The sequence below is a fragment of the Scyliorhinus canicula genome, chromosome 4 (assembly GCF_902713615.1).
Source record: "Scyliorhinus canicula chromosome 4, sScyCan1.1, whole genome shotgun sequence".
In the NCBI taxonomy this organism is placed as follows: Eukaryota; Metazoa; Chordata; class Chondrichthyes; order Carcharhiniformes; family Scyliorhinidae; genus Scyliorhinus; species Scyliorhinus canicula.
This window is the reverse complement of record NC_052149.1, coordinates 207,353,868-207,379,323: the sequence shown is the minus strand read 5'-3', so window position 1 is coordinate 207,379,323 and position 25,456 is coordinate 207,353,868. Positions and strand designations below refer to the sequence as shown.

General features: G+C 46.9%; 1 protein-coding gene across 3 annotated transcripts in view; it reads right to left on the bottom strand.

Annotated features, from left to right (window-relative positions):
- The window catches only part of LOC119965338 (solute carrier family 22 member 5-like), a 146,454-nt gene that overhangs the window by 25,654 nt on the left and 95,344 nt on the right, over nucleotides 1-25,456 (bottom strand). For all 3 annotated transcript variants that reach the window (XM_038795966.1, XM_038795964.1, XM_038795963.1), the window contains exon 7: nucleotides 7,249-7,463. In XM_038795966.1, the coding sequence (XP_038651894.1) occupies nucleotides 7,249-7,463 (215 nt within the window). The remainder of the gene's footprint in view (nucleotides 1-7,248; nucleotides 7,464-25,456) is intronic.

The window sequence follows — 25,456 nt, the reverse complement described above, 5'->3', positions numbered from 1 at the left end:
TGGGAGCAGTGACCACGATCTTACCAACTTTTACAGATGCACCATAGAAAGCATCCCCAACAGACTGCATCACAGCCTGCTATGGCAACTGATCGGCCTAAGACCGCAAGAAATGTCACAGAGAGGCGTGAACACACCCCAGTCCATGACACAAACCTGCCTCCCATCTACTGAGTTCATCTAAACCTCCTGCTGCCTTGAGAAAGCGGGCAGCATAATCAAAGACCTCTCCAACCCGGCTTACTCACTCTTCCAACCTCTTCCATTCGGCAGGAGATACAAAAGTCTGAGAACATGCACAAACAGATTCAAAAACAGCTTCTTCCCACTGTTACCCGACTTCTAAATGACCATCTTATGGACTGACCTGATTAATATGCTTCCTGTATGCTTCATCCGATGCCAGTGTCTATGTATTTACATTGTGTACCTTGTGTTGCCCTATTATGTATTTTATTTTCATATACTAAATGATCTGTTTGAGCTGCTCGCAGAAAAATACTTTTCACTGTACCTCGGTACATGTGACAATAAACAAACAAAAAAAACCAAACAAAATACTGTAGTTGTCCTCTGCTTGCTTTTAAAGGCTTCCCAATCCTCTGGCTTCCCACTAAACCTCGCTACTTTGAATACTTTTTCTTTTGCTTTTATGCTGTCCTTGACTTCCGTCGTCAGGCGTGGTGCCTTATCGTACCCTTAGCATGTTTCCTCCTCCTTGGGATGAACTTCCTTTGTGCCTCCCGAATAACCCCTGTAAACTCTTGACATTGCTGTTCCACTGTCTTCCCTGCTAGGCTCCCTTTCCAATCAACTCTGATCAGCTCCTCCCTTATGCCTTTGTAGTTACCCCTATTTAATTGTAATACCGTTACATCTGATTCCAGCATCTCCCTCTCAAACTGCAGGTAGATTCCATCATATTGTGGTTGCTGCTCACTAAGTTCACCTTAAGTTCCCAAATCAAGTCTGCCTCATTGCACATCACGAAATCCAGAATTGCCTGTTCCCTTGTGGGCTCTGTTACAAGCTGGTCCCAAAAAACATCTCTTAGACATGCCACAAATTCCTTTTCTTGGGATCCACTACTCGGACTTCCCTCCCACTCCAGCCCCTGGTACATCTGGTGGGACGTGGGTGGAACAATGTGGCACCATACCACCTGGGATACCCGGGCAGCAGCTGCGCCCATTGAGGCCTGGTCCCCCAGAAGATTCCCGCCAATGGGAACCCAGGTCATATCTCGGGAATTGCATTAGGTCGCCTCCACTCCTGCTGTACCATTTGCGGAACGACTTAGATGTAGCGTTAGGGCCCGTAAGGCTAGTCATTTAGACAACAGTTAATTTGGCACAGGTGCAGGGCAGTTCAGTTACAGGGGCTAGGGCACAAACCTTTAAATATTTGTTCACATTTAACATCTGTTAACACTGTTACAACCTGCCTCGGTGCTCGGTCAGATGGGTGTGAGAGGTGGGCTGGGCTGGCTGGGGGTTGGGACGACGAGGACGGGAAGGGGGCAGGGGAGCGGGCAGATGTTGTATGTGGCCCGAGCTCCCCCCCCCCCCCCCCCCCCCCCCAATCCCTGACTGTCCCCACCACCATCACCCCAGGAAATCAATGGGATCGTGTGATGGAATGGCCAACTCGCATGCAGGGAGCACCCAGGTGGAAAGTGCTGCTGTGGGCAGAAGTGAGACATTGACATATGATGTGGAGCACTAGAGCTCATCACCGAGCGGGTTGTCATCATCCTCCATCCCATGGACCGGACCCGCTGTTGCTGCCAACCCAGTGCCCGCACCCTGTAGTGCGGCAGGAATGTATCATGGAGAGGGTTGCAGGCAGTGGGGCGGCCGGGTATCAGCATCGGTCTGTGGCCTCTAGATAGGTGTCATCAGCCCCAACTGTAGCGAATACCCCCTTGTCACCCAGGAGCCAGCCAGCCAGCTAGGGGTGCGTCTCAAACATGTCAGGAATCATCGAGTGTGCCAGGATGAAGGCGTCGTGAACACTGCCTGAGTATCAGGAGCAGAGGTGAATGATACACAGCTGATGGTAACATATCAGCTGCACGTTCATCGAGTGGAACCCCTTTCGGTTGGTGTAGAGCGGCCTGTCATCTGCAGGTGCTTGTAGGGGGATACGCATCCCTTCGATCACCCCTTGAACCAGGGCATCTTGTCGATGGTGGCAAACCCCGCTGCCCGGGCTTCCTGGTGGGCTCATTCCACAATGCAATGGATGTACTGAGCGGCTTGGACGTACAGGGCCTCAATGACAGTGTGGATGCACCTATGCACGAGGTCTGAGAGATCCTGGACAAGTACCCTTTGGGTGCCTGGAAGGATCCTGTGCGTAAAGGTCCAGGGCGACCGTCACCTTGATGGCCACCGGGACGGGTGTCCTCCCCCATACCCCACGGTGCCAGGTGTGCCATCATCTGGCAGATATGTTGCACTGTCTCTCTCTACTCAGCCGGAGTCCTCGGCGGCATGCCCGGTATGGCAGGTCCTCAAATATCAGGAGGTGCCAGTACACACAAGGCCACATGCGGCATCTCCTTGGCCTGTTTGGTGGCTGGCTCTCCATCCTGGGCGGCTGCCAACTGTTCCTCTGCTGCACGCTCTGCTGCTGCAGCTTCCTCCTCCTCGAGCAGCGCCCACTCGCACAGCCTCAGGGCATCCTACAGCGACTAGCAGGAAGTCCACCATTGTTGGTTGAGTGCCAATATCCATTATCTGCAGGGGGTGAAAGGCCAACATGTTAGCATAGTGCGTACTTCCCGTGCCCATCCAGGTCCACAGAGCTACATGGTGGCCCCTGTTGGAACTGCGGACCCTGCCCCCGCATGCCCCCTTCCCCATCCACGCAGCCCCGGACCCATCAGCAACCGGCACCGTCGGGGTGCCTGACCCTGGCGCTTGTCCCTGATGCCAGGGGTACCATCTTGTCTGGCATATGATCCGCGGCCACCGCCTGGCACCCCATAGGGCTACTGTGGCCTTTGTCCTGGGTGGGCAGCTGGAGGGTGGCAGCTGGGTTGGGGGGGGGGGGAGGGTATGACGGAGAGTGGGGTGGGAGCACTCATACAGCCACTGTCTTTCTGCAGAACCGGGGCCAAGGTGGGTGGTCAGTGGGTGCACAGCAAGATGGCTGCCTTGCAGGCCACGAGAATGGTGATCTGTGACTGGACACTGCCCCAGTCGGCCTCCTGGCCATGGCAGGCCTCCACCCAGTCCAGCCAGCCAAGTCCCAATCTCTTGCTATCCTTGGGAGTTCCAGCAATTGGAACTCCCCAGTGTACAAAACAGGGTTATGTCAGCCGCGCATTTCCCACTGAGGCCCCTTATGAAATGAGAGTCATTTTGAATAGCCAAACACATGGCTAAATGCGCTCGCTGTAGGACTTTGTTTCCATTTAGCTGAACCAAGGCTAAGTAGGAATATCAATACTTTAGCGGCTGTATGTGAATTCCTATCAGTAGAATTCCACCTGATGTATTATGACAGTGCCTGTGCTTAAGCATTGACACTCTGGAACTCAATGGAAAACACAGCACATTGTATACAGGGTTTAATTCTCTCAAGGTAACAGATACCGCATTTACTTTCTTGTATGAGTCAACAATAATAGTGGGCAATGGCGAGGTAGGATTACAAACGCACTGGTATATACAGATTGAACAGATTAACACACAACTTAATGCATGTTATATTCCAAGATATATTGGCTCTAGTTGTGGTATTTAATTATAACATTAGAGTAAATTTCAGCAGTACCACAATATGGTTCTTGGGCAAAATATGAGACAGCCACTGTCAGATTGTCATTCTGTTTCTATTTACTCACCTTGCACCAAAGCTCCACATTTCTAACCCAGCCCTTTCCAAAAATGTGGAGGGTAGAGTTCTCCTTCATAGCGCTGGATCATCGGGGTAAACCAAGCCACACCCTTTTAATGGCATGAGCTACGATATCCCATCAGATTTAAATGTCCCAAAGATGTCCCAGGAAGTATGGAGTGAAGGTAAGTGTGTGAACTGAGTGGGAAAGTGGGTTGAGTGGGGATCGACGGGAAGTCGTGAGTGGCTCAGTGGGGGATGGATGGGGGCGGGGGGGGGGGGGGGGGGGGGTACTCTGGTCAATTGGGTTGTCGAGGCTTCAGGGGGAATGTCCAGGAGTCCAATGGGCAGTTGGAGGGTGAGGATTTAGAACTGGTTTCAAATGTCCAACATATTCTGGGAAACTACTCTGATAATCAAGACAGAACAATTCTAAGTCTCCAATTTTAACTTACGTTTCAGAGGTTTCCAGTTGCAGGATAATTGCCCTTCATAAGACCAAACCCCCTGAGCAATTCCCATGTATTCAGTGTGTGGGGACTTCCCAGCCAAGCTCATATCAAAGCTCCAAAACCTAGGACTTGGCTCCTCACTCTGCAATTGGATTCTCGACTTTCTGACCCACAGACCACAAGCCGTACGAACAAACAATACCTCCTCCACAATAGTCCTCAATACCGTACTTAGCCCCCAACTATACTTCCTGTACACGTGGCAAAATTTGGTTCCAACTCCATCTACAAGTTTGCTGACGATACGACCATAGTGGTCCGGACCTCGAATAATGATGAGTCAGAACATAGAACGAAGATAGTGAACCGATTGGAGTGGTGCAGCAACAACAATCTCCCTCAATGCCAGCAAAACTAAAGAGCTGATCATTGACTTCAGGAAGGAAAGTACTGTACACAACCCTGTCAGCATCAATGGGGCAGAGGTGGAGATGGTAGCAGCATCAAATTCCCAGGAGTACAAATCTCCAAAAATCTGTCCTGGTCCACCCACGTTGACGCTGCCACCAAGAAAGCACAACAACGCCTATACTTCCGAAGGAAATTCGGCATGTCCACATTAACACTTACAAACTTTCAAAGATGCACCATAGAAAGCACCCTATCTGGCTGCATCACAGCCCAGTATGGCAACTGCTCAGCCCAGGACCGCAAGACACTTCAGAGAGTTGTGAACACAGCCCAGTCCATCACACAAACCTGCCTCCCATTGATTGACTTCATCTACAGCTCCCGCTGCCTGGGAAAGCGATAGCATAATCAAAGACCCCTCCCACCCGGCTTACTCACTCTTCCAACTTCTTTCATCGGGAAGGAGATACAAAAGTCTGAGAACACACACGAACAGACTCAAAAACAGCTTCTTCCCCGCTGTTACCAGACTCCCAAACGACCCTCTTATGGACTGACCTGATTAACACCACACACCTGTATGTTTCACCCGATGCCAGTGTTTATGTAGTTACATTGTGTACCTTGTGTTGCCCTATTATGTATTTTATTTATTTTCATGTGCTTAATGATCTGATGAGCTGCTCGCAGAAAAATACTTCTCACTGTACCTCGGTACACGTGACAATAACAAAAATCCAAAATCCAAATTTCTGCGGTATCTCCCATATCTTACATGGGGAGGGTGATGTGTGTATGGGGGGGGAAGCGATTTCTGGGAGACAGCGGGGAGCAGCTCCAGTGATGGACCATTTAGAGTTTTGCACCCATGTATAATTTTGTATTACAAGGTGAAAGAGTGGTTGAACATTTCAGCTCTTCGGCCAGTGCAGATGTTAAGTACCGTATGAGGAATTCAAGACTAGCTTGGGAACCGTCAATATTCCCTCCCTTACTGATCTCCACACAACTAGTATCAGTAAAGTTGTGATCAGTTTTCAGTTTGTCAGGAGTGCACCAGAATTAAGGGGCGGGATTCTCCCCTACCCGGCGTGACGGGGGGTCCCAGCGTAGGGGGAGTGGCGCCAACCACTCCGGGGTCGGGCCTCCCCAAAGGTGAGGAATTCTCCGCACCTTTGGGGGCTAACCCCGCGCCGGAGCAGTTGGCACCAGAAGACTGGCGCAAAAAAACGGCGCCAGCGGCCTTTCAGGCCCGCTGCCCGGCAGCGGGGATGGCCGAAAGGCTTTCGCCGGTCGACGCATGCGCCGGCAGTGACGTCAGCGGGCAGTTACCGCTGACGTCACCACCGGCGCATGCGCGATGTGGGTTTCTCTTCCGCTTCCACCATGGCGGAGGCCGTGGCGGCGGCGGAGGAGAAAGAGTGCACCCAGGGCACTGGCCCGGAGCCTGAGCGGGGGGCCCCAATCGCGGGCCTGGCCACTGTGGGTGCAACCCCCGGGGTCCGATCGCCCCGCGCCGCCCCCAGGAGCCCGGGGGCCCGGTCGCGGCGCCGATCCTGCCGCCACAAGAAGTGGTTCAAACCTCGGCGGCGGGAGAGGCCTCCCAGCGGCGGGACTTCGGCCCATCCGGGCTGGAGAATCGCCGCAGGGTCCTCGCCGATCGGAGTGGCGTGATTCCCGCCCCTGCCAATTCCCGGGTGGCGGAGAATCTCTGCCACGGGGGGGGGCGGGATTTTCGGCGGCCCCAGCAGGGTCGAAGAATCGCTTGGAGCCGCCAAAAATCCCGCCCCTGCTGTGGCAGAGGTTCTCCGCCACCCGGGAATTGGCGGGGGTGGGAATCATGCCACTCCAATCGGCGAGGCCCCTGCGGCGATTCTCCAGCCCGGATGGGCCGAAGTCCTGCCGCTGGGAGGCCTCTCCCGCCACCGAGGTTTGAACCACCTCTGGTGGTGGCGGGATCAGCGCCGCGACTGGGCCCCTTGGGTCCTGGGGGAGGTGCGGGGCGATCGGACCCCAGGGGGTGCCCCCACGGTGGCCAGGCCCGTGATTGGGGCCTCCCGCTCAGACTCTGGGCCAGTGCCCTGGGTGCACTCCTTCTCCTCCGCCACCGCCACGGCCTCCGCCATGGCGGAAGCGGAAGAGAAACCCACATTGCGCATGCGCCGGTGGTGACGTCAGTGGCAGCTGGCCGCTGACGTCACCGCCGGCGCATGCGCCGACCGGCGAAAGCCTTTCGGCAATCCCCGCTGCCGGATGGCGGGCCTGAAAGGCCACTGGCGCCGATTTTTTGCGCCAGTCTTCTGGTGCCAACCGCTCAGGCGCGGGGCTATCCCACAAAGGTGCGGAGAATTCCCCACCTTTGGGGAGGCCCGACCCCGGAGTGGTTGGCGCCACTCCCCTACACCGGGACCCCCCGTCACACCAGGTAGGGGAGAATCCCGCCCACTATTTGTACGTTTTAATTATCATAAAATGCTGCTTAAAAACATTTAACGATAGATAAGAAATGATAATTTGTAACTGCACTGTAAAAATGTACTTGAAGGTATGGGCTGAATGAAGAACAGGACAACTCCACCAAGAAGAAGTGAGCCTGAAAGGCTGAACCTTCGGGAGAACCTTCGGAGAAAAAGCCAAGCTGCTGTGTAGGCCGGAACTTCAGTGGCAGCAGAGAAGAAACAGTTCAAGTAGTCATCACCATGTAGATTGGGTGTGTTCAAAGACAGACCAAAGTATTCAGCTGTTAGAATCATCCTGAAACAAAAAAGGAAAAATCATCTTGTGGAACTATTTCTAAATCATTCCTTTTCCACCCCATTTTGATTTCCTTTCCTGCTGATTTGTGTTCCCTATTCTGTCTATCATTTCACACCAAAGGGGCAGGTATCTGATCTGCTCTCCACTCATGTTAAATATTAGAAATTGAACAGGAACATTCCCTGCAGACAACTAATCTTCAAAATGTGCCCCATCTCCATTGGAAAACAGCAGCACCTTTATTGAATATGTTTGTAAAATCAAATACTGTACACACCACCTGACAAATTGGAACCTTCTCTTGGCCCATGGAGTAGTATAGCCTATCAGTTCCAAATCACCCATCCAGTAAGTTCCCTTCTTCCGACAGTCAGTTGATTTGTGTGTGTGAGTATATATACATATATATATATATAATATATACATATTACTTTTACTTAAGTCTATTGAAACATTTCCATTGTTTCACACTCCTATCTAATTTGATCATGGCCTCCCCCTTTTATTTGGATGCCCAAGCCTGAATGTTGGATTGATTGGATTGGATTTGTTTATTGTCACGTGTACCGATGTACAATAAAAAGTATTTTTCTGCGAGCAGCTCAACAGATCGTTAAGTGTATGAAAGGAAAAGGAAATAAAAGAAGATACATAATAGGGCAACACAATGTATGTATATGAGCACCAGAATCGGATGAAGCACACAGGGGTGTAGTGTTCATGAGCTCAGTCCATAAGCGGGTCGTTTAGGAGTCTGGTAACAGTGGGGAAAAAGCTGTTTTTGAGTCTGTTTGTACGTGTTCTCAGACTTCTGTATCTCCTACCCAATGGAAGAAGTTGGAAGAGTGAATGAGCCGGGTGGGAAGGGTCTTTGATTATGCTGCCCGCTTTCCCCAGGCAGCGGGAGGTGTAGATGGAGTCAATGGATGGGAGGCAGGTTTGTGTGATGGATTGGGCTGTGTTGATGACTCTCCGAAATTTCTTGCGGCCCTGGGCCGAGCAGTTGCCATACTGGGCTGTGATGCAGCCAGATAGGATGCTTTCTATGGTGCATCTGTAAAAGTTGGTAAGAGTTAAATTTCCTTTGATTCCTGAGGAAGTATACGTGCTGTTGTGCTTTCTTGGTGGTAGCGTGACGTGGGTAGACCAGGGCAGATTTTTGGAGATGTGTACCCCTGGGAATTCAAAACTGCTAACCATCTCCACCTCAGCCCCGTTGATGCTGACAGGGTTGTGTACAGTACATTGCTTCCTGAAGTCAATGACCAGCCATTTAGTTTTGCTGGCATTGAGGGAGAGATTGTTGTCACTGCACCACTCCACTAGGTTCTCTATCTCCCACCTGTATTCTGACTCGTTATTCGAGATCTAGCCCACTATGGTCGTATCGTCAGCAAACTTGGAGTTGGAACCAAATTTTGCCATGCAGTCATGTGTGGACAGGGAGTATAGTAGGGAGCTAAGTACGCCGCCTTGCGGGGCTCTGGTATTGAGACTATTGTGGAGGAGGTGTTGTTGTTTATTATTACTGATTGTGGTCTGTGGGTCAGAAAGCCGAGGGTCCAGTTGCAGAGTGAGGAGCCAAGTCCTAGGTTTTGGAGCTTTGATATGAACTTGGCTGGGATTATGGTGTTGAAGGCAGAGCTGTCATCAATAAATAAGAGTCTGATGGAGGAGTCCTTGTGGTCGAGAGGCTCCAGGGATGAGTGCAGGGCCAGGTAAATGTTGTCTGCTGTGGGCCGGTTGTGGCGGTTTGCGAATTGCAGTGGATTAAAGCATTCTGGGAGTATGGAGGTGATGCGCTTCATGACCAACCTCTCAAAGCACTTCATTATGACTGAAGTCAGGGCCACCAGACGGTAGTCATTGAGGAACGTTGCCTGGTTCTTCTTTGGCACCGGTATGATGGTGGTCTTCTTGAAGCAGGTGGGGACCTCGGAGTTGAGTAGGGACTGGTTAAAGATGTCCGCAAATACATCTGCCAGCTGGTCCGCGCAGGTTCTGAGTGCATGACCAGGGATCCCGTCCAGGCCCGATGCCTTCCGAGGGTTCACTTTCAGTGAAGGCCGATCTGACTTCGGAAGCAGTGATGGTGGGTATGGGTGAGTTATGGGCTGCTGGGGCACTCGACAGCGGATTGTAGGTTTCCTGCTTGAACCGAGCATGGGATGAATTGAGCTCATCGGGGAGGGGTGCACTGCTGCCGGAGATACTGCTTGGCTCCGCTTTGGAGCCTGTTATGTTGTTTAGGCCTTGCCACAACTGCCGAGAGTTTGTCTCTGACTCTAGCTTGGTTTGATATTCTCTCTTGGCATCTCGGATGGCTTTGCGGAGATCGTTGTGCACATCTTGTTGCAGATGGACACAGACTGCTTCAGTGGTGTTTCTTTTATCACAATCCAGGTGTCACAGAGCCACCCTTCCTAAATCTAGCTTTTGGGTCCAGAATTTTAGTTAAATAGTTGTTTGAAAATCTCCAGCTAAAATAGTAGGATTTGAAAACTTGTCTCTGGATCAAAATTCCCGGTCTCTGGACCAGTAATTAATAAAGCCAAGATGCTGCATACTCTGCATATCTATGGTATCATGTCACTGTCGTTGCAAGTTCAGAAAGGAAGACTGTCACAAGGTGGCTTAAATAACCAGTGCAGGCCAACCTCCTGTACAGGAGAGACATTCAGATCTGCAGGGAAAGAGCAAACCAGTTATCAGTAAAACCTCATGCAGTAATTAATTTTTGCTACACTGTGACCCTGTTTAAATTAGTCACACTTCTTGTGGTCACAGAGTGAAATTTGGCAGGTCAGGGTGGGGGGGCGGGGGGGGGGGGGGGTGGGGGGAGGGGGGGGCGTTAGGAAGAGGTTGTTGGGAGGTGGTGGTGTTGTTGGTGGAGAAGAGTTGTTTAGAGGGGTGGGGAGGGGGTAAGAGTTGAAATGTCAAGGGTACAGGTACAAATGAAAATCTCAGAAACCTGCCATTTTGCATGTTTTGCTGCTGTCAGCAATCACTTCTTTCACCCAGCCATACCCTACACAAAAAATGTGCGCATTTACAGATCTTCACAGCAGATCCCAGTACTTTCTAATCTGTGTCTCTGTTCAAGAGCAACCATTGCTGTCTCAGAGTTCATTAATTCAAATGCTCATCCTGTGACTTCATTGGGGCTCATGGTCCATAGTTTGGACTCTTTAGAATGATGGTATCATTCAAATTTATTTGATAAGCAAGTCTGATGATGTTTCTTTGCCAGGGCGTTGGTGGAATTCAACATAGACAAGTGTGAGGTAATGGCCACCATTTTGTGGGCCGATTTGCCATGGGTGCAAAATCCGTTATGGTCGTCATAACGGGATTTGCGGTGACGAGATCCCAGTTTGTGGTCCCACCCCCCGCAGGTGATGTAATCAGGTTCAAGCGCAGCCAGGCTTAATGTCATTCATTCCAAGGTGTCACATGCCCTCTCCACCACCTCCCATTGAGTATTTCCACTTCAGCAGGAATCACTATTGGTTTCGAAAAACAGAAACCAGTTGTGATGTCCATGCCAGGGGTTTGGAGGTGAGTATAGCTCGCGAGTGGTGAGAGTATTTTTTGGGCAATGTCCTGGCATAGCCCTGTCACTTTGGCAGTGCTAGGGGCGGGGCCTGTAGGGAACCCCATAGTGGGGAGGGGGGGGCAAGAAATGATGCCTCGCTGCCAATGATGAGGGAGGGTGAATGATGCCTCAATGCCGACGCCGATGCCGGGGATGGGGCCATCGGGTCACCTTGATGCTTGCATGGAGTGGGGATAGTGACCTGAACATTGAGTGGTGGAGCGGAGATTGACCCTCTGTCTTCCAGGATTGGGGGTGTTGTCCTTGTCTGCTGGGGACTCAGTGTCCATTGGGGGAGATTGCGGCATCCTTCAAAAATGGCGCCCCAATTTCCGTGGAGCCAGGCTTGCCAGCTCAATCAGGCCCTGCCCCACTAGAGTGATAGCGCCAAACACAGCCCCGTTTTTTTTGCAAAGTTTCAGAAGATCTGGAATGAAAACCTGGCTGTGTTTCTGGGGAGAAATATGGCAATTTTCAGTCAGCTCCTGACACGTTGCTTTTTTTTAGGAATGTCCCACCCAATATATTATGGTAGGAAGAGTCAATATTGTAAAATATCTGTAAGGAATAGAAGCATGTCATCACCAGAAGGCAAGTGTGTCATCTGATCCATCCTCAATTTCATTTGGGCTTAGAGCAGACCACACCAGGCACAACCCTGCTGCTGATGCCTTCAAGCACTTTATCCATTTATATATGTTCTCATGTGCTGAGTTTCAATAAATGAACCCACATCATGTTACCTAATCCCTTATGAGCCATTGGTGCCAAAATATAATTAAAAACAAGACATGGTGCACAGCGGTGGTCAAACAGCATGGCAGCAAATGTGGTACAGCCTGGTGACCAGCCTTAGATCATGCAACATGGCATGACCTACCCATAACACTTTGTTCAGACTGCAACAAAGCTGCAGTGTCAGAAAGCATTGAAATCGCATCAGGGTGACTGCACAGAAAAGCTTTGAAGACACAGCCCAGAATAATGATCAAAGAGCTGGAAAGCAGAGGAATCCCCCGTGGTGAGATTGCAGCACATAGCTTGACAGTTCTGTGAATGGATCAGTACGCTGAGAGAACCAGCACCGGTCGGGGTCGATCGGGAAAGGAAAGCGACCAGAGCAATAACTGGCAAAGCGAAGGCTGTAATTATAACGGGTGACTTCAGAACAATCAACTGAACAAAATGAGGAAGAATGTCAAAGGTATATTGTCAGAATGCCCACAACATTCCTCGTTTTGAACTGGGGACACAGTTGACCTATTAGCCAAATTCAAAATGTTTGTTTAAACAACGTACAGAACTATGACTTCTTGTTTCAGAGTGTGTCGGAACCTGACAAAGAAGCTATAAAAAGGCACCCAGCAATTAGGCCTACAGAAGCTGACCATGTCAGGATTAGCAGAAGAGCAAAACCATCTCCACAAGATCTTGACTACATTGGAAAACCAGTTCCAAATCGAGTGAAACGTCTGTATTCATTGGCTAAAGTTCATGTAAATTCGACAACAGCTGATGGAATCCATAAATCATTTCACACAGATGCAAAGCAAAGTGTACGCACTGTGATTTCTCAACTGTAGAGCGAGCAGAAAAATTGTTGAACTGGTGATTGCATCGACTCCCATGGAAACTTTCCAGAAAGATCTGCTAGACATGCCCAAAATCTAGAGCATCAAAGAGCTACTCCTCGCTGGTTGACCAAGTTTACGGACCATAAATAATAAGTCCATAACAGAAGGAGCATAATTAGGCCCATCGAGTCTTTTCCGCCATTCAATGATATCATGACTGATCTGATATGGTAATCCTCAACTCCACTTTCCCGCTTTGTACCCATAACCCTTGATTCTCTTACTGATTAAGAATCTGTCTATCCCAGCCTTGAACGTTCTTAACCACGAAAACTCGACAGCTCTCTGCTGTAAAGAATTCTGTAGATTCATTAAACTCTGAGAGAAGAAATTCCTCCTCATCTCTGTCTTATATTGGCCACCCTTTACTCTAAGGTTATGCTCTCTGGTCCTAGACTCTCCCACAAGGGGAAAAAACCTTTCAACACCCAGACTGTCAAGCCCACGGAGAATCCTTTCTTTCTCAGTAAGGTTGCCTCTCACTCTTCTAAACTCCAATGAGTACACACCCAACTTACTCAACCTCTCCTCATTAGAAAATCCCTCCATACCCGGGATCAACCCAGTGAACCTTCTCTGGACAGCCTCCAATACCAGTATATCTTTCCTTAGAAAAGGGAACCAAAACTGTTCAGCGTATTCCAGTTGTGGTCCACCTAGTGCCTTGTATAGTTTTAGCAAGACTTCCGGATTTTAAAACTCCATTTCCCTTAAATAAAGGCCAACATTGAATTTGTCTTCCAATTACATGCTGGACTTGCATGCCGACTTTTTGCACGGGGACCCTAAATCCCTCTGTGCTGCAGCCTTTCTCCATTCAAATAATATTCAGCTCCTTTATTATTCCTACCAAAGTGCATACATTCACATTGTGCATACATTCACGTTGAAATGGCTGATGCATTTCAACGTGAGGAAATGTGAGGTCTTGCACTTTGGAAAAAAGAATCCAAGCATAGACTACTTTCTAAACGGTGAGAAAATTCATAATGCCAAAGTACAAAGGGATCTGGGAGTGCTAGTCGAGGATTCCCTAAAGGTAAACATGCAGGTTGAATCCGTGATTAAGAAAGCGAATGCTATGTTGTCATTTATCTCAAGAGGGTTGGAATATAAAAGCAGCGATGTGCTACTGAGCCTTTATAAGGCTCTGGTTAGGCCCCATTTGGAGTACTGTGTCCAGTTTTGGGCCCCACATCTCAGGAAGGACATACTGGCACTGGAGCGTGTCCAGCGGAGATTCACACGGATGATCCCTGGAATGGCGGGTCTAGCATATGAGGAACGGCTGGCGTTCCTGGGATTGTATTCATTGGAGTTCAGAAGGTTAAGGGGAGATCTAATAGAAACTTACAAGATAATACATGGCTTAGAAAGGATGGACGCAAAGAAACTGTTTCCGTTAGGCGAGGAGTCGAGGACCCGTGGGCACAGCCTTAGAATTAGAGGGGGTAAATTCAAAACAGAAATGCGGAGACATTTCTTCAGCCAGAGAGTGGTGGGCCTGTGGAATTCATTGCCGCAGAGTGCAGTGGAGGCCGGGACGCTAAATGGCTTCAAGGCAGAGATAGATAAATTCTTGATGTCGCGAGGAATTAAGGGCTATGGGGAGAATGCTGGGAGGTGGAGTTGAAATGCCCATCAGCCATGATTGAATGGCGGAGTGGACTCGATGGGCCGAATGGCCTTACTTCCACTCCTATGTCTTATGGTCTTATGGTCTTATTGTCCTACATTATATTTTTGCCCACTCATCTAATCTGTCCCTCTCCCTCTGTAGACTCTTTGTGTTATCCTCATCACATGTCTTCCTCCCCTATTTTTGTGTCTTCCGCAAAATTGACAATAGTACATACATTTCCCTCATCCAAGTTATTAATACATATTGTAAATAATTGTGGTCACAGCACTGATCTCAGTGGCATTCCACTTAGTACAGGTTACCATCCTGATAATACTGCTCTTATTCCATTTCTCTGTTTCCTATCAATTAGCTAATCCTCTATCCATGCTAATATACTACCCCCTACACCATGGGCTCTTACCTTATTAAGCAGCCTTTTGTGTGGTACCTATCGAAAGCTTTTTTGCTGAGCCAAGCACATTACATCTAGTGTCTCCCCTTTATCAATCCTGCTTGTTAACACCTCAAAGAGTTGTTATAAATTTGTCAGGTATGATTTCCCGTTCATGAAGTCATGCTGACTCTGCTTGATTGCATTACGTATTTCTAAATGTTCTGCAATTACATCCTTTATAATGGACTGTAACATTTTCCCAATGACATATGATAAGCTAATTTACCTACAGCTCCCCTTTTTTTTGTCTCCCTCACTTTCAAATCCCCTGGGACATTTCCAGAATTTAGGGATTCTAGGAAGATTACCACCAATGCATCAACTATCTCTGTAGCTGCTTTCTTTAATACCCTGGGTTGTAACCCATCACATCCAGGGGGCTGATTGGCCTTTAGCCCTATTAGTTTTCCTAGCACTTTTAATATTAATAATCTTTATTGTCACAAGTAATACATTAACACTGCAATTAAGTCACTGTGAAAAGCCCCTATTCGCAACATTCCGGCGCCTGTTCGGGGACACAGAGGGAGAATTCAGAATGTCCAATCCACTGAACAGCACGTCTTTTGGGAATTTTCTCGAGAGATAATTATTGCAATTATTTTTCTGATTGGAGGGAGAGAGCAGCCGGCAGTGTCAATTTCAGCGGCCGGCTGATTGTTTCAGTGAGAGAGCAGCTTCCCTCTCTGGATCAAAGTGAGCAGGCCGCTGAAATTGACACTGCCGGCTGCTCTCTCCCTCCAATCAACCGGCAGTGTCAATTTCAGCGGCCGGCTCACTTTGATCCGGAGAGGGAAGCTGCTCTCTCACTGAAACAATCAGCCGGCCGCTGAAATTGACACTGCCGGCTGCTCTCTCCTTCCAATCAGAAACATTAAAATTTAAAAGTTGGATTGGAGGGAGAGAGCAGCCAGCAGTGTCAATTTCAGCGGCCGGCTGATTGTTTCAGTGAGAGAGCAGCTTCCCTCTCCGGATCAAAGTGAGCCGGCTGCTGAAATTGACACTGCCGGCTGATTGGAGGGAGAGAGCAGAGTACACAGGAGGAGGTCATACGGGCCTCTGCAAGACCAGCATGGCCTCACATCGCCCCTCCCCTCTGTAGCCCTGTATTCTAAAATTAACCCCCATCGTGGATATCCGCGGCTCGGATGCAACGCGGGTGGCTGTCTTGGACCCCAACACCCGCATTATAAAGGGGGACTACTGTATATGCTTCTGGAACCCACCTCTCCATTCACCTGAGGAAGAAGCAGTGCTCCGAAAGCTAGTGATTCGAAACAAACCTGTTGGACTTTAACCTGGTGTTGCAAGACTTCTTACTGTGCTCACCCCAGTCCAACACCAGCATCTCCACATCAGTTAACCATGGTTGACATATCGCCTTCCTAGAATCCTTCTTCCTCTCTGGGATATATCATTGTTGTGTATCATGAACTATTTTACCAAATGTCTGTCATTGCTGATCAACCACATTTCCTGCTAAATTCCATTCCCAGTCCACTCCAGCCAACTTTGCCCTCATTCCTTTGTAATTACCCTTATTAAAGTTTAGCACAATTGCTTCTGACCCAACCTACTCACTCTCAAATTGAATGCTAAATTCTACCATGTTATGGTCACTGTTTCCTAAGGGATCTTTTAATATGAGATTGTTTATGAAACATGCCTCATTACACATTACCAGATGCTAAATAGCCTGATCCATAGTTGGATCCATGTTGTTCAAGGAAACCGTCCTGAATACATTCTTCCTCCTGGCTCCCTCCACCAATTTGATTTTCCAAATCAACAATTAAATTAAAGTCACCCATGATTAAAGTACTGCCTTATTTACATGCCTTCATTATCTCTTAATTTGTTCTCCATCCTACAGTATAGCTACTTTTAGGAGGCCTATAGACTACTCTGATGAGTATCATTTTCTCATTGTTATTTATTACCTCCATCCATATGGAGTCTGATCTAAGATAATTTATTGCTAGTGTACTTGTTCCATCTTGTACTCACAAAGCTACCCCACCATCCTTTCCTTCTTGCTGTCCTTACGGAAAGTCATATACTGCTGAATATTTAGTTCCCAGTTTTGATCCACTTGTAAGCATGTCTCTGTAATGACTATAAAATCATACCCATTATTCTCAATATGTGTCGCTTATTCATTTATTTTGTGCCAAATATCACATGCATTTAAGTAAAGAGCCATTAAATTTTCCTTATTACCTTTTTTTTTCCCTTTTTGAATGTATTTGTTGCTTTTTGTTATGTTTTTATACGTGTCCTTCCTGTCACACTCTTGGTATCATTACCTAAATAGCTGCCTTGCAATGCTGTCTTAGCCTTTTGCTTTATAAGCCTACATATTCCCTCTCCAGAACGATCACCAGCACCACTGCCCCCCACCCCATCCTCTATTTGGTTTCAACCTTCTCTCCTTCCCTAGTTCTGCAGTTTCCAAGACCACTGGTTTCAGCACCGCCCAGATGTTGGTCTTTCCAATGGTACAGCACCCACTTTCCCTCGTACTGATGCCAGTGCCCCACAAACTGAAACCCACTCTCCTACACCAGTCTTTGAGACACAGATTTATCTCTCTAATTTTATGTATCCTATGCCAATTTGCACGTGGCTCAGATAATAATCCAGGATTATAATCTTGGACATTCTGTTGTTTAATTTAGTGCCTCGCTCCTCAAACTCTCTACGCAGAACCTCTTTTTTTGTTCTACCGATGCCGTTGGTACCTGCATGAACTATGACAATGGGAGCCTCCCCTCCCACAGCAAGTTAATCTTCAGCTTGGAACAGATGTCTCGAACCTGGCACTGGGTATACAACAGAGCCATCTGCCATTTTGCTCCCTGCTACAGAGAACAGTGTCAATCTCCCTCAATATACGGTCCCCTACTACCACTACTCTTATGTGCTTCCCCGACTTGAATGGCTATTTGTACCACAGTGCCATGGTCAGTCAGCTCATTCACCCTGCAACCCCTACTCTCATCTGGACAAGCTGAAAGAAACTCAAACCTGTTGGAAAATTGCTGAGGCTGACACTCCCGCCCTCTGGGTCCCTTTACTGCTTCCGCTGTAGTCATACCATCCCTGTCCTTGACCATTTTACAAACCGGAAGATTCTATCTTAAGGGGTGTGAGCCCTCCTGAAACAAAGTGTCCAGTTAACTGTCACCCTCCCTAATGTGTTGCAGTGTCCACAGCTCAATCGCCAGCTCAGTGACTCTCAGCTCCTCAAGCTAGAGACACTTACTGCAAATGTGCCTGCCCTGGATAACACCAAAATCCATGAGCTTCCATGTGCTGCGGCCTTGACATATCACCTGTCCTGCCGTTTTTGTGAACTTTAGCTAATGACTTCATTATTTTATTCAATTGATCTCACGACAAACTGCAGGACAAATTTAAACATTCTGAAAATAGACCTTGACCACTTACCAGATATTCATTAGATGCTCACCAACACCTCACCTCTTTCTCTGTTGAACAGCAGAAACCAATTCCTCCAGGGTGAAAAGGTTAGAAAAGCAAAGGAATGCCATCCTCCCCTCCTCACCAAACTCCCTCTTCTCACCAAACTCCCTCTTCTCACCAAACTCCCTCTTCTCACCAAACTCCCTCTTCTCACCAAATTCCCTCTTCTCACCAAATTCCTTCTTCTCAGCAAACTCACTCTCTCACAGAACTCCCTCTTCTCGCCAAACTCCCTCTTCCCGCCAAACTCCCTCATCTCACCAAACTCCATCTTCTCACAGAATTTCCACACTCTGTCCAAAGCTGCACTCTGGTTTGAAGTACACATAAGAACATAAGAACTAGGATCAGGAATAGGCCATCTGGCCCCACTAACCTGCTCTGCCTAAGATCATGGCTGATCTTTTTGTGGACTCAGCTCCACTTACCCACCTGCTCACCGTAACCTTTTATTCCTTTACAGTTAAAATATATATTATCTTTGCCTTAAAAACATTTAACGAGGTAGCCTCAACTGCTTCACTGGGCAGGGAATTCCACAGGTTCACAATCCTTTGGATTAAGATGTTCCTTCTCAACTCAGTCTAAAATCTGCTCTCCCTTATTTTGAGACTATGTCCCCTTGTTATAGTTTCACCTGCCAGTGGAAACAACCTCCCTGCTTCTATCCTATCTATTCCCTTCATAATTTTATATATTTCTATAAGATCCCCCCTCATTCTTCTAATTTACAATGAGTATAGTCCCAGTCTACACAGTCTCTCCTCATAAGCTAATCCTTTCAACTCCAGAGTCAACCTAGTGAATCTCCTCTGCACACCCTATGGAGCCTATATCATCTCTTAAATCCTTAAATATCAGTGAAGCACCATCTCCCTTACCGTCCTGCCCTTCCCAGAATTGTTGATGTCTTTTTTTCCCCAATTATATGGCCAATCCACCTACCCGACACATCTTTGGGTTGTGGGAGTGAGATTCACACAAACACGTGGAGAATGTGCAAACTCCACATGGACAGTGACCCAGGGCCGGAATCGAACACGGTTCCTTGGGACTGTGAGGCAGCAATGCTAACCAGTGTGTCACCGTGCCATCCAAAATTGTTGACGTATTAACGAGAACAAGTAAACCTAGCAACACGTGTAGAAGGTGTGGTCTTTTGTATGCATGAAGGAAATGTCCAGCTTTCCACAATTCTGCAAGGCATGTAACAGTAAAGGCTATTGACAGTGGTAGTGAACTCGACCAAAGGCCGATGCAGCTACAAACAGCTGATACAAATAGACCTTAAAGAACAGGTACTTTCAAACAATATAAATAACTATACGGTATCTCATAAGAAACACATACATCAGGTGACTGACAAATCAGGAAATGCCAATGATGTGCATGATAAGGCAGAACAGTGAACATTGCTTTCTTTTGTGAGGGCCATGAAGAATCCAGCACAAGTTTTAAGGATACAAAGAAATAACATTTATTTACAATAACATATATATACAACAGCAGCAACAACTTCCCTTGCTGCTCACTCCTCTCTCTGCTGGTTCCAAACTGGCCAGCTCTATTTATGCAGGGAGTCTGTTAATGATTTCTCCGCCCCCCTTCATTGGGGAAACTCATACTCCCATAGGATTGGGGAAGCTCATACTCCCATAGGATTGTGGGATTGTCATTAGTCCCAGCCAGTGGTAAGCAGGCAGGTTATAACACTTTCAGACCGTCAATCTAGTGGAAAACATTAGATTACTGAACACCATGGGAAGTCTTTACCAAAATTCAAATGATCTGTCCAAAGAAAGTTGGCAACTATTCATTATTGGCCAGGGTTGACACTAGGAAAGTTGCAATTTACTATTCCTGTAAATTCTAAAGGACATGCTTCCACAGACATGGATTGCCATGGCGAAACCTACTACTTTGCAACTTTCGGCATGCAATGGTTCATTAATTCCAAGGTCAGGATCCATAGTTCTGGAGTCCAAGTATAATCAACTCTCCTGTCTCGCACAGAGGTTTCACATTATGAAGAATAAAGGCCCAGTGATCACAGGTGTGTCGGCAACCATGACTTCGGACTAGTGACAATCCATGGAACGAGTCAGACCTCAAACTCAGATCAACCTCAGAAACTACTCATATCACCTCAGTTCATGAGAATAACATAAAACATCCAGAATATTTTGACAAATTGGCAGTTTCATGGGAGTTCCAAAGTTACGTTCACAGGAGAATGCAAGCCCTCCAATTGATCAGGTACACTTCATGAAGTATTAATGCCAGCAGCTACAATAAGATATGGTGGAACTACAGAAACTGTGGAAAACCATCATTCAAGGATGTCTTGATTCAATTCAATATGTCTGTGAACACATGAGACCATTTTGCTCTTACCGGGACAAGCTTGTCATCTCCCGTTGAGTCATTTTTAAAAGCAGGCAGCTCATCATATGGAAATCTTTGGGATCTGATATGATTCAACAACTTCATCACTCATACATGGCCATAGATTGGACAAGAATACTTGAAAAAGAGATAATCTATTGGCAGGGTATGAACAATAACATTAAAGTCATTGTCGAGAAGCCTGAGTCATTTCAAGAGCTTATGCCAAGTCAGTACAATACACCATTGATTCCACATGATGTAACTACCAATTCGTCATCCAAATCTACATCTGACCTCTTTATATCCATGACACTGACTTCATTTTCATTGTTGACTATTTTACCAAGTACATCATTATTCCACTATTGCATAATACATCAAGTACAACTGTATTACACACTCTGAATGCTATTTACTGTTTACATAGAACATAGAACAGTACAGCACAGAACAGGCCCTTCGGCCCTCGATGTTGTGCCGAGCAATGATCACCCTACTCAAACCCACGTATCCACCCTATACCCGTAACCCAACAACCCCCTCTTTAACCTTACTTTTTAGGACACTACGGGCAATTTAGCATGGCCAATCCACCTAACCCGCACATCTTTGGACTGTGGGAGGAAACCGGAGCACCCGGAGGAAACCCACGCACACACGGGGAGGACATGCAGACTCCACACAGACAGTGACCCAGCCGGGAATTGAACCTGGGACCCTGGAGCTGTGAAGCATTTATGCTAACCACCATGCTACCGTGCTGTTTGTTTGGTGTGTCTAGGAAGATCATTATGTTTAACAGTCCACAATTTAATGGTAAGACGTTTCAGGGTGGGTGTGAGAAGTGGAATATCTATCACACTGCTTCTTCTGCTCATTACCCTAGATCAAATGACATAGCAGATTGAATGGTTCACACAGTGAAATCCCTAATTCTTAAATGTAGACTTTGCAACTTTTTGTCACATTGCTGGGAGTGTAGTATTGGGCAATAGAGGAGAAGATATTTAGTCAATTCACTGAGGTGTGTATAAATGATTGTAAAAGGGTAAATTATATTTTGGAATTTTAACTTACACAACATTAATTGGAATTGTCATAATGTAAAGGATTTAGAGGGATGGATTTCTTGAAATCTATTCAGGAGAGCTTTCTATGTCAATATATAGAAGGTCCAACAAGAGAAGGCAATACTGGATCTAAGTTTGGGGAACAAAGCTGGACAGGTGTTCAAGATGGCAGTAGGGAAGCATTTTAGTGATAGCAATCACAACACAGTAGAAAATAAGTTTGCTACTGGAAAGGTAAAAGATGGTCTTCCCAAAATGGTTTTGGATTAGGAGAAGGCAGATTTTATTAGAATAAGGCAGGATCTGGCCAAAGTAGACTGGGAACAGCTTCTTGTGGGAAAATCTTCAGCAGAGCAGTAAGGGGGCTTTCAAAAAGGCAATGGAAAGAGTACAGGACCAACGTGTTCACTTTAGGGTCGAATGTCACAACAACATGCCCAGAGAACCCTAGATATCGAGAAATATTCAGGACTAGAGAAGAAAGAAAAGAAAGGCTTTTAGCAAGTACAAAGGGAGCAAATCAGCAGTGGCCTTAGTGGAGTTTTGAAAGTGCAGGGGTGAACTTAACAAAACAATTAGGAGAGCAAAGTGGGGGCATGAAAAAACATTGGTGGGTCGGATCAGGGAGAATCCAAAATATTCTATAATTATATTGAGGGGAAGAGGAAAGCCAGGGAAAGTGTAGGGTCCATTAGGGACCAAGGGGGAAATGTGTGCGTGGTGCCAGAAGACATTGATCGGGTATTAAAAGAATACTTCACATCTGTCTTCACTCGGCAGAAGGAGTATATAGCTACAAAATTCGGGGAGAGGGCCTGTGAGGTTCTTGAGCAAACTGACATCTGGAGTGAGGATGTATTGGAGATTTTGGCGATTTAAAAGTGGACAAATCCCCAGGTCTGGATGAGTTGTATCTGAACTGCTGTGGGAGGCAAGAGAGGAAATTACAGGGTTACTGACCCAAATTTCTAATACTTGTCTGGTAACAGGGGAGGTGCTTGATGATTGGAGGACAACTAATGTGGTTCCCCTTTTCAAGAAGGGTGTAGAGATAAACTAGGGAATTACAGACCAGTGAGTCTCACGTCCATGGTAGGGAAATACTGGGGAACATTCTGAAGGGGGGAAATTAATCTCCACTTGAAGAGGCAAAGTTTGATCATGGTAAGTCAGCATAACTTTGTCAGAAGGAGGTCCTGTCCAATGAATTTGATTGATATTTTTGAGGAGGTAATCTGGTGTGTACATGAGGATAGTTTAGTTGATGTAGTTTACATGGATTTCAGCAAAGTCTTTGACAAGGTCCCACATGGGAGACTGATAAACTTGGTAAGTCCACATGGGATCCTGAGTAACTTAGCAAGTTGGATCCAAAACTGGTTAGTGGTCGGGGTCAGAGGTAAAAGACTGCTTGTATGACTGGAGGCTGGTATCGAGGGACATATCACAGGGGTCAGTGCAGGTCTTTTATTGTTTGTGTCATATAAAACATTATTGATGAGAATGTGGTGGGAGGGGAAATGATAAGTTAGTTTGCGGATGACATGAAGATTGGCAGGGTGGCTAATACTGAGGAAGAAGGTCTTAGGTTACAGGAAGATATAGATGGGTTGGTCAGATGAGTAGGTCAGTGGCAGATGGAATTTAACCCTGAGAAATATGAAATGATGCATTTTGGAAGGAGTAACAAGAAAAGGGAGTACTCAATAAATGGCAGGACACTAGGTAGCTCAGAGTAACAGGGGGATCTTGGGGTATGTGTCCACATATCCCTGAAGGCAGCAGGAGAGTTTAGTCAGTTACATGGGCGTTCAGGACACTTAACTTTATCAGTCATGGCATATATTGTAGGAATAGGGAGATGATGTTGAAGCAGTACAAAACCTTGGTTCAGCTATAGCTGGAGTACTGTGCGCAGTTTTGGTCGCCTCACGATAGGAAGGAAAGGGTGCAGAGGAGATTCAGCAAGCTGTTGCCTGGGAGCATTTGAGCTATCAGGAGAGTCTATGTATTGGGCAGCACGGTAGCATTGTGGATAGCACAATTGCTTCACAGCTCCAGGGTCCCAGGTTCGATTCTGGCTTGGGTCACTGTCTGTGCGGAGTCTGCACATCCTCCCCGTGTGTGCGTGGGTTTCCTCCGGGTGCTCCGGTTTCCTCCCACAGTCCAAAGATGTGCAGGTTAGGTGGATTGGCCATGATAAATTGCCCTTAGTGTCCAAAATTGCCCTTAGTGTTGGGTGGGGTTACTGGGTTATGGGGATAGGGTGGAGGTGTTGACCTCGGGTAGGGTGCTCTTTCCAAGAGCCGGTGCAGACTCGATGGGCCGAGTGGCCTCCTTCTGCACTGTGAATTCTATGATGATCTATGTAGGCTTGGGCTGTTTTCTTCTGACCAGAGAGGACTGAGGGGGGATCTGATCGATGTGTATAAGATTGAGGGGTATGGACAGAGTGGATAGGAAGCAACTATTCCCCTTAGTTGAAAAGTCAATAATGAGTGGGCATAACTTTGAGGCGAGGGCAGAAAGTTTAGAGGAGATTTGAAAGAACTAACCTTCACCCAGAGGGTTGTGGGGTGTTTGGAATGCACAGCCTGAGAGGGTCGTAGAAGTTGGAAATTTCACAATCTTTAAAATGTACATAGCCAAGCACTTGAAATGTTATAACATTCAAGGTCATGGGCCAAATGTTGGAAAATGGGTTTAGTGCAGACTCAATGGGCTGAAGGGTCTCTTCTGTACTCTATAACTCGATGACCAACATGCACAATTAAAATGTAGGTACTGAATTTCCAAGTTTAGAGCTGGAACAATAATTTCACATCCAGGATCTCACTGAAGGTATGTGGCAACCGGTCATGACAAGGATTTGGTTAGAACCAATGTCCTTTGAAGACATTGCACACAAAGGCACAAAGCTGAGGTGTAACTGAGGACAAATTCCAGCTCCTGAACCAGCATAGTTTTATTGCATTGGAGATGCGATCCCAGATGCAACCAGGAACAATGTGCAAGAATGTCAAACCCGCAGATCATTGTGAACCATTACAGAATCCTCTAAAAAACATTACCATTACAAGATCTAGGTGTACCAGAAGATTATTTCTCTGCTTTAGAGACGCATAGATTTACCAGTCCTCTACATTTATGTAATGATAATGAAACAGGAACATTTTTGTAAGTAGTTGTACTTCTTTGGAAGAGGGGAATATATCTTTAAAAGCAAAGGGAATGTTGTAATATTCCTTTGAGGGATGGCAGCATGACAACGCTAGAAGGCAATTGTGTCATGTGAACCTGATTCAGTTTCACTTTACTTTGTGAACAGAACAGAGCACACACAGCCCTGTTGCTAGTGTCTTCAAGTGTTATATCGATGTATCTATGTTCACATTTAAAACAATGAAAACAATGTTTACCTTATCCCTTATTAGTGACTGGTGCCTTTATATTATTGCAAAATTACAACAGTCAGGAGCGACAGTACATGCTAAATGGTAAAAGGACAAGTGGCTAAGATGGTAAAGAAAGGATATGAAATGCTTTTCTTTATTGAACAAGTTATTGAACACAAAAGGAAGGAGGTTAGGGTCCTCTGAAGACATTACACACAAAGGCACAATGGCTGAAGGAGCTGTGCTCCGAAAGCTAGTGATTCCAAACAAACCTGTTGGAATTTAACCTGGTGTTGTAAGACTTCTTACTGTGCCCATCCCAGTTCAACACCGGCATCTCCACA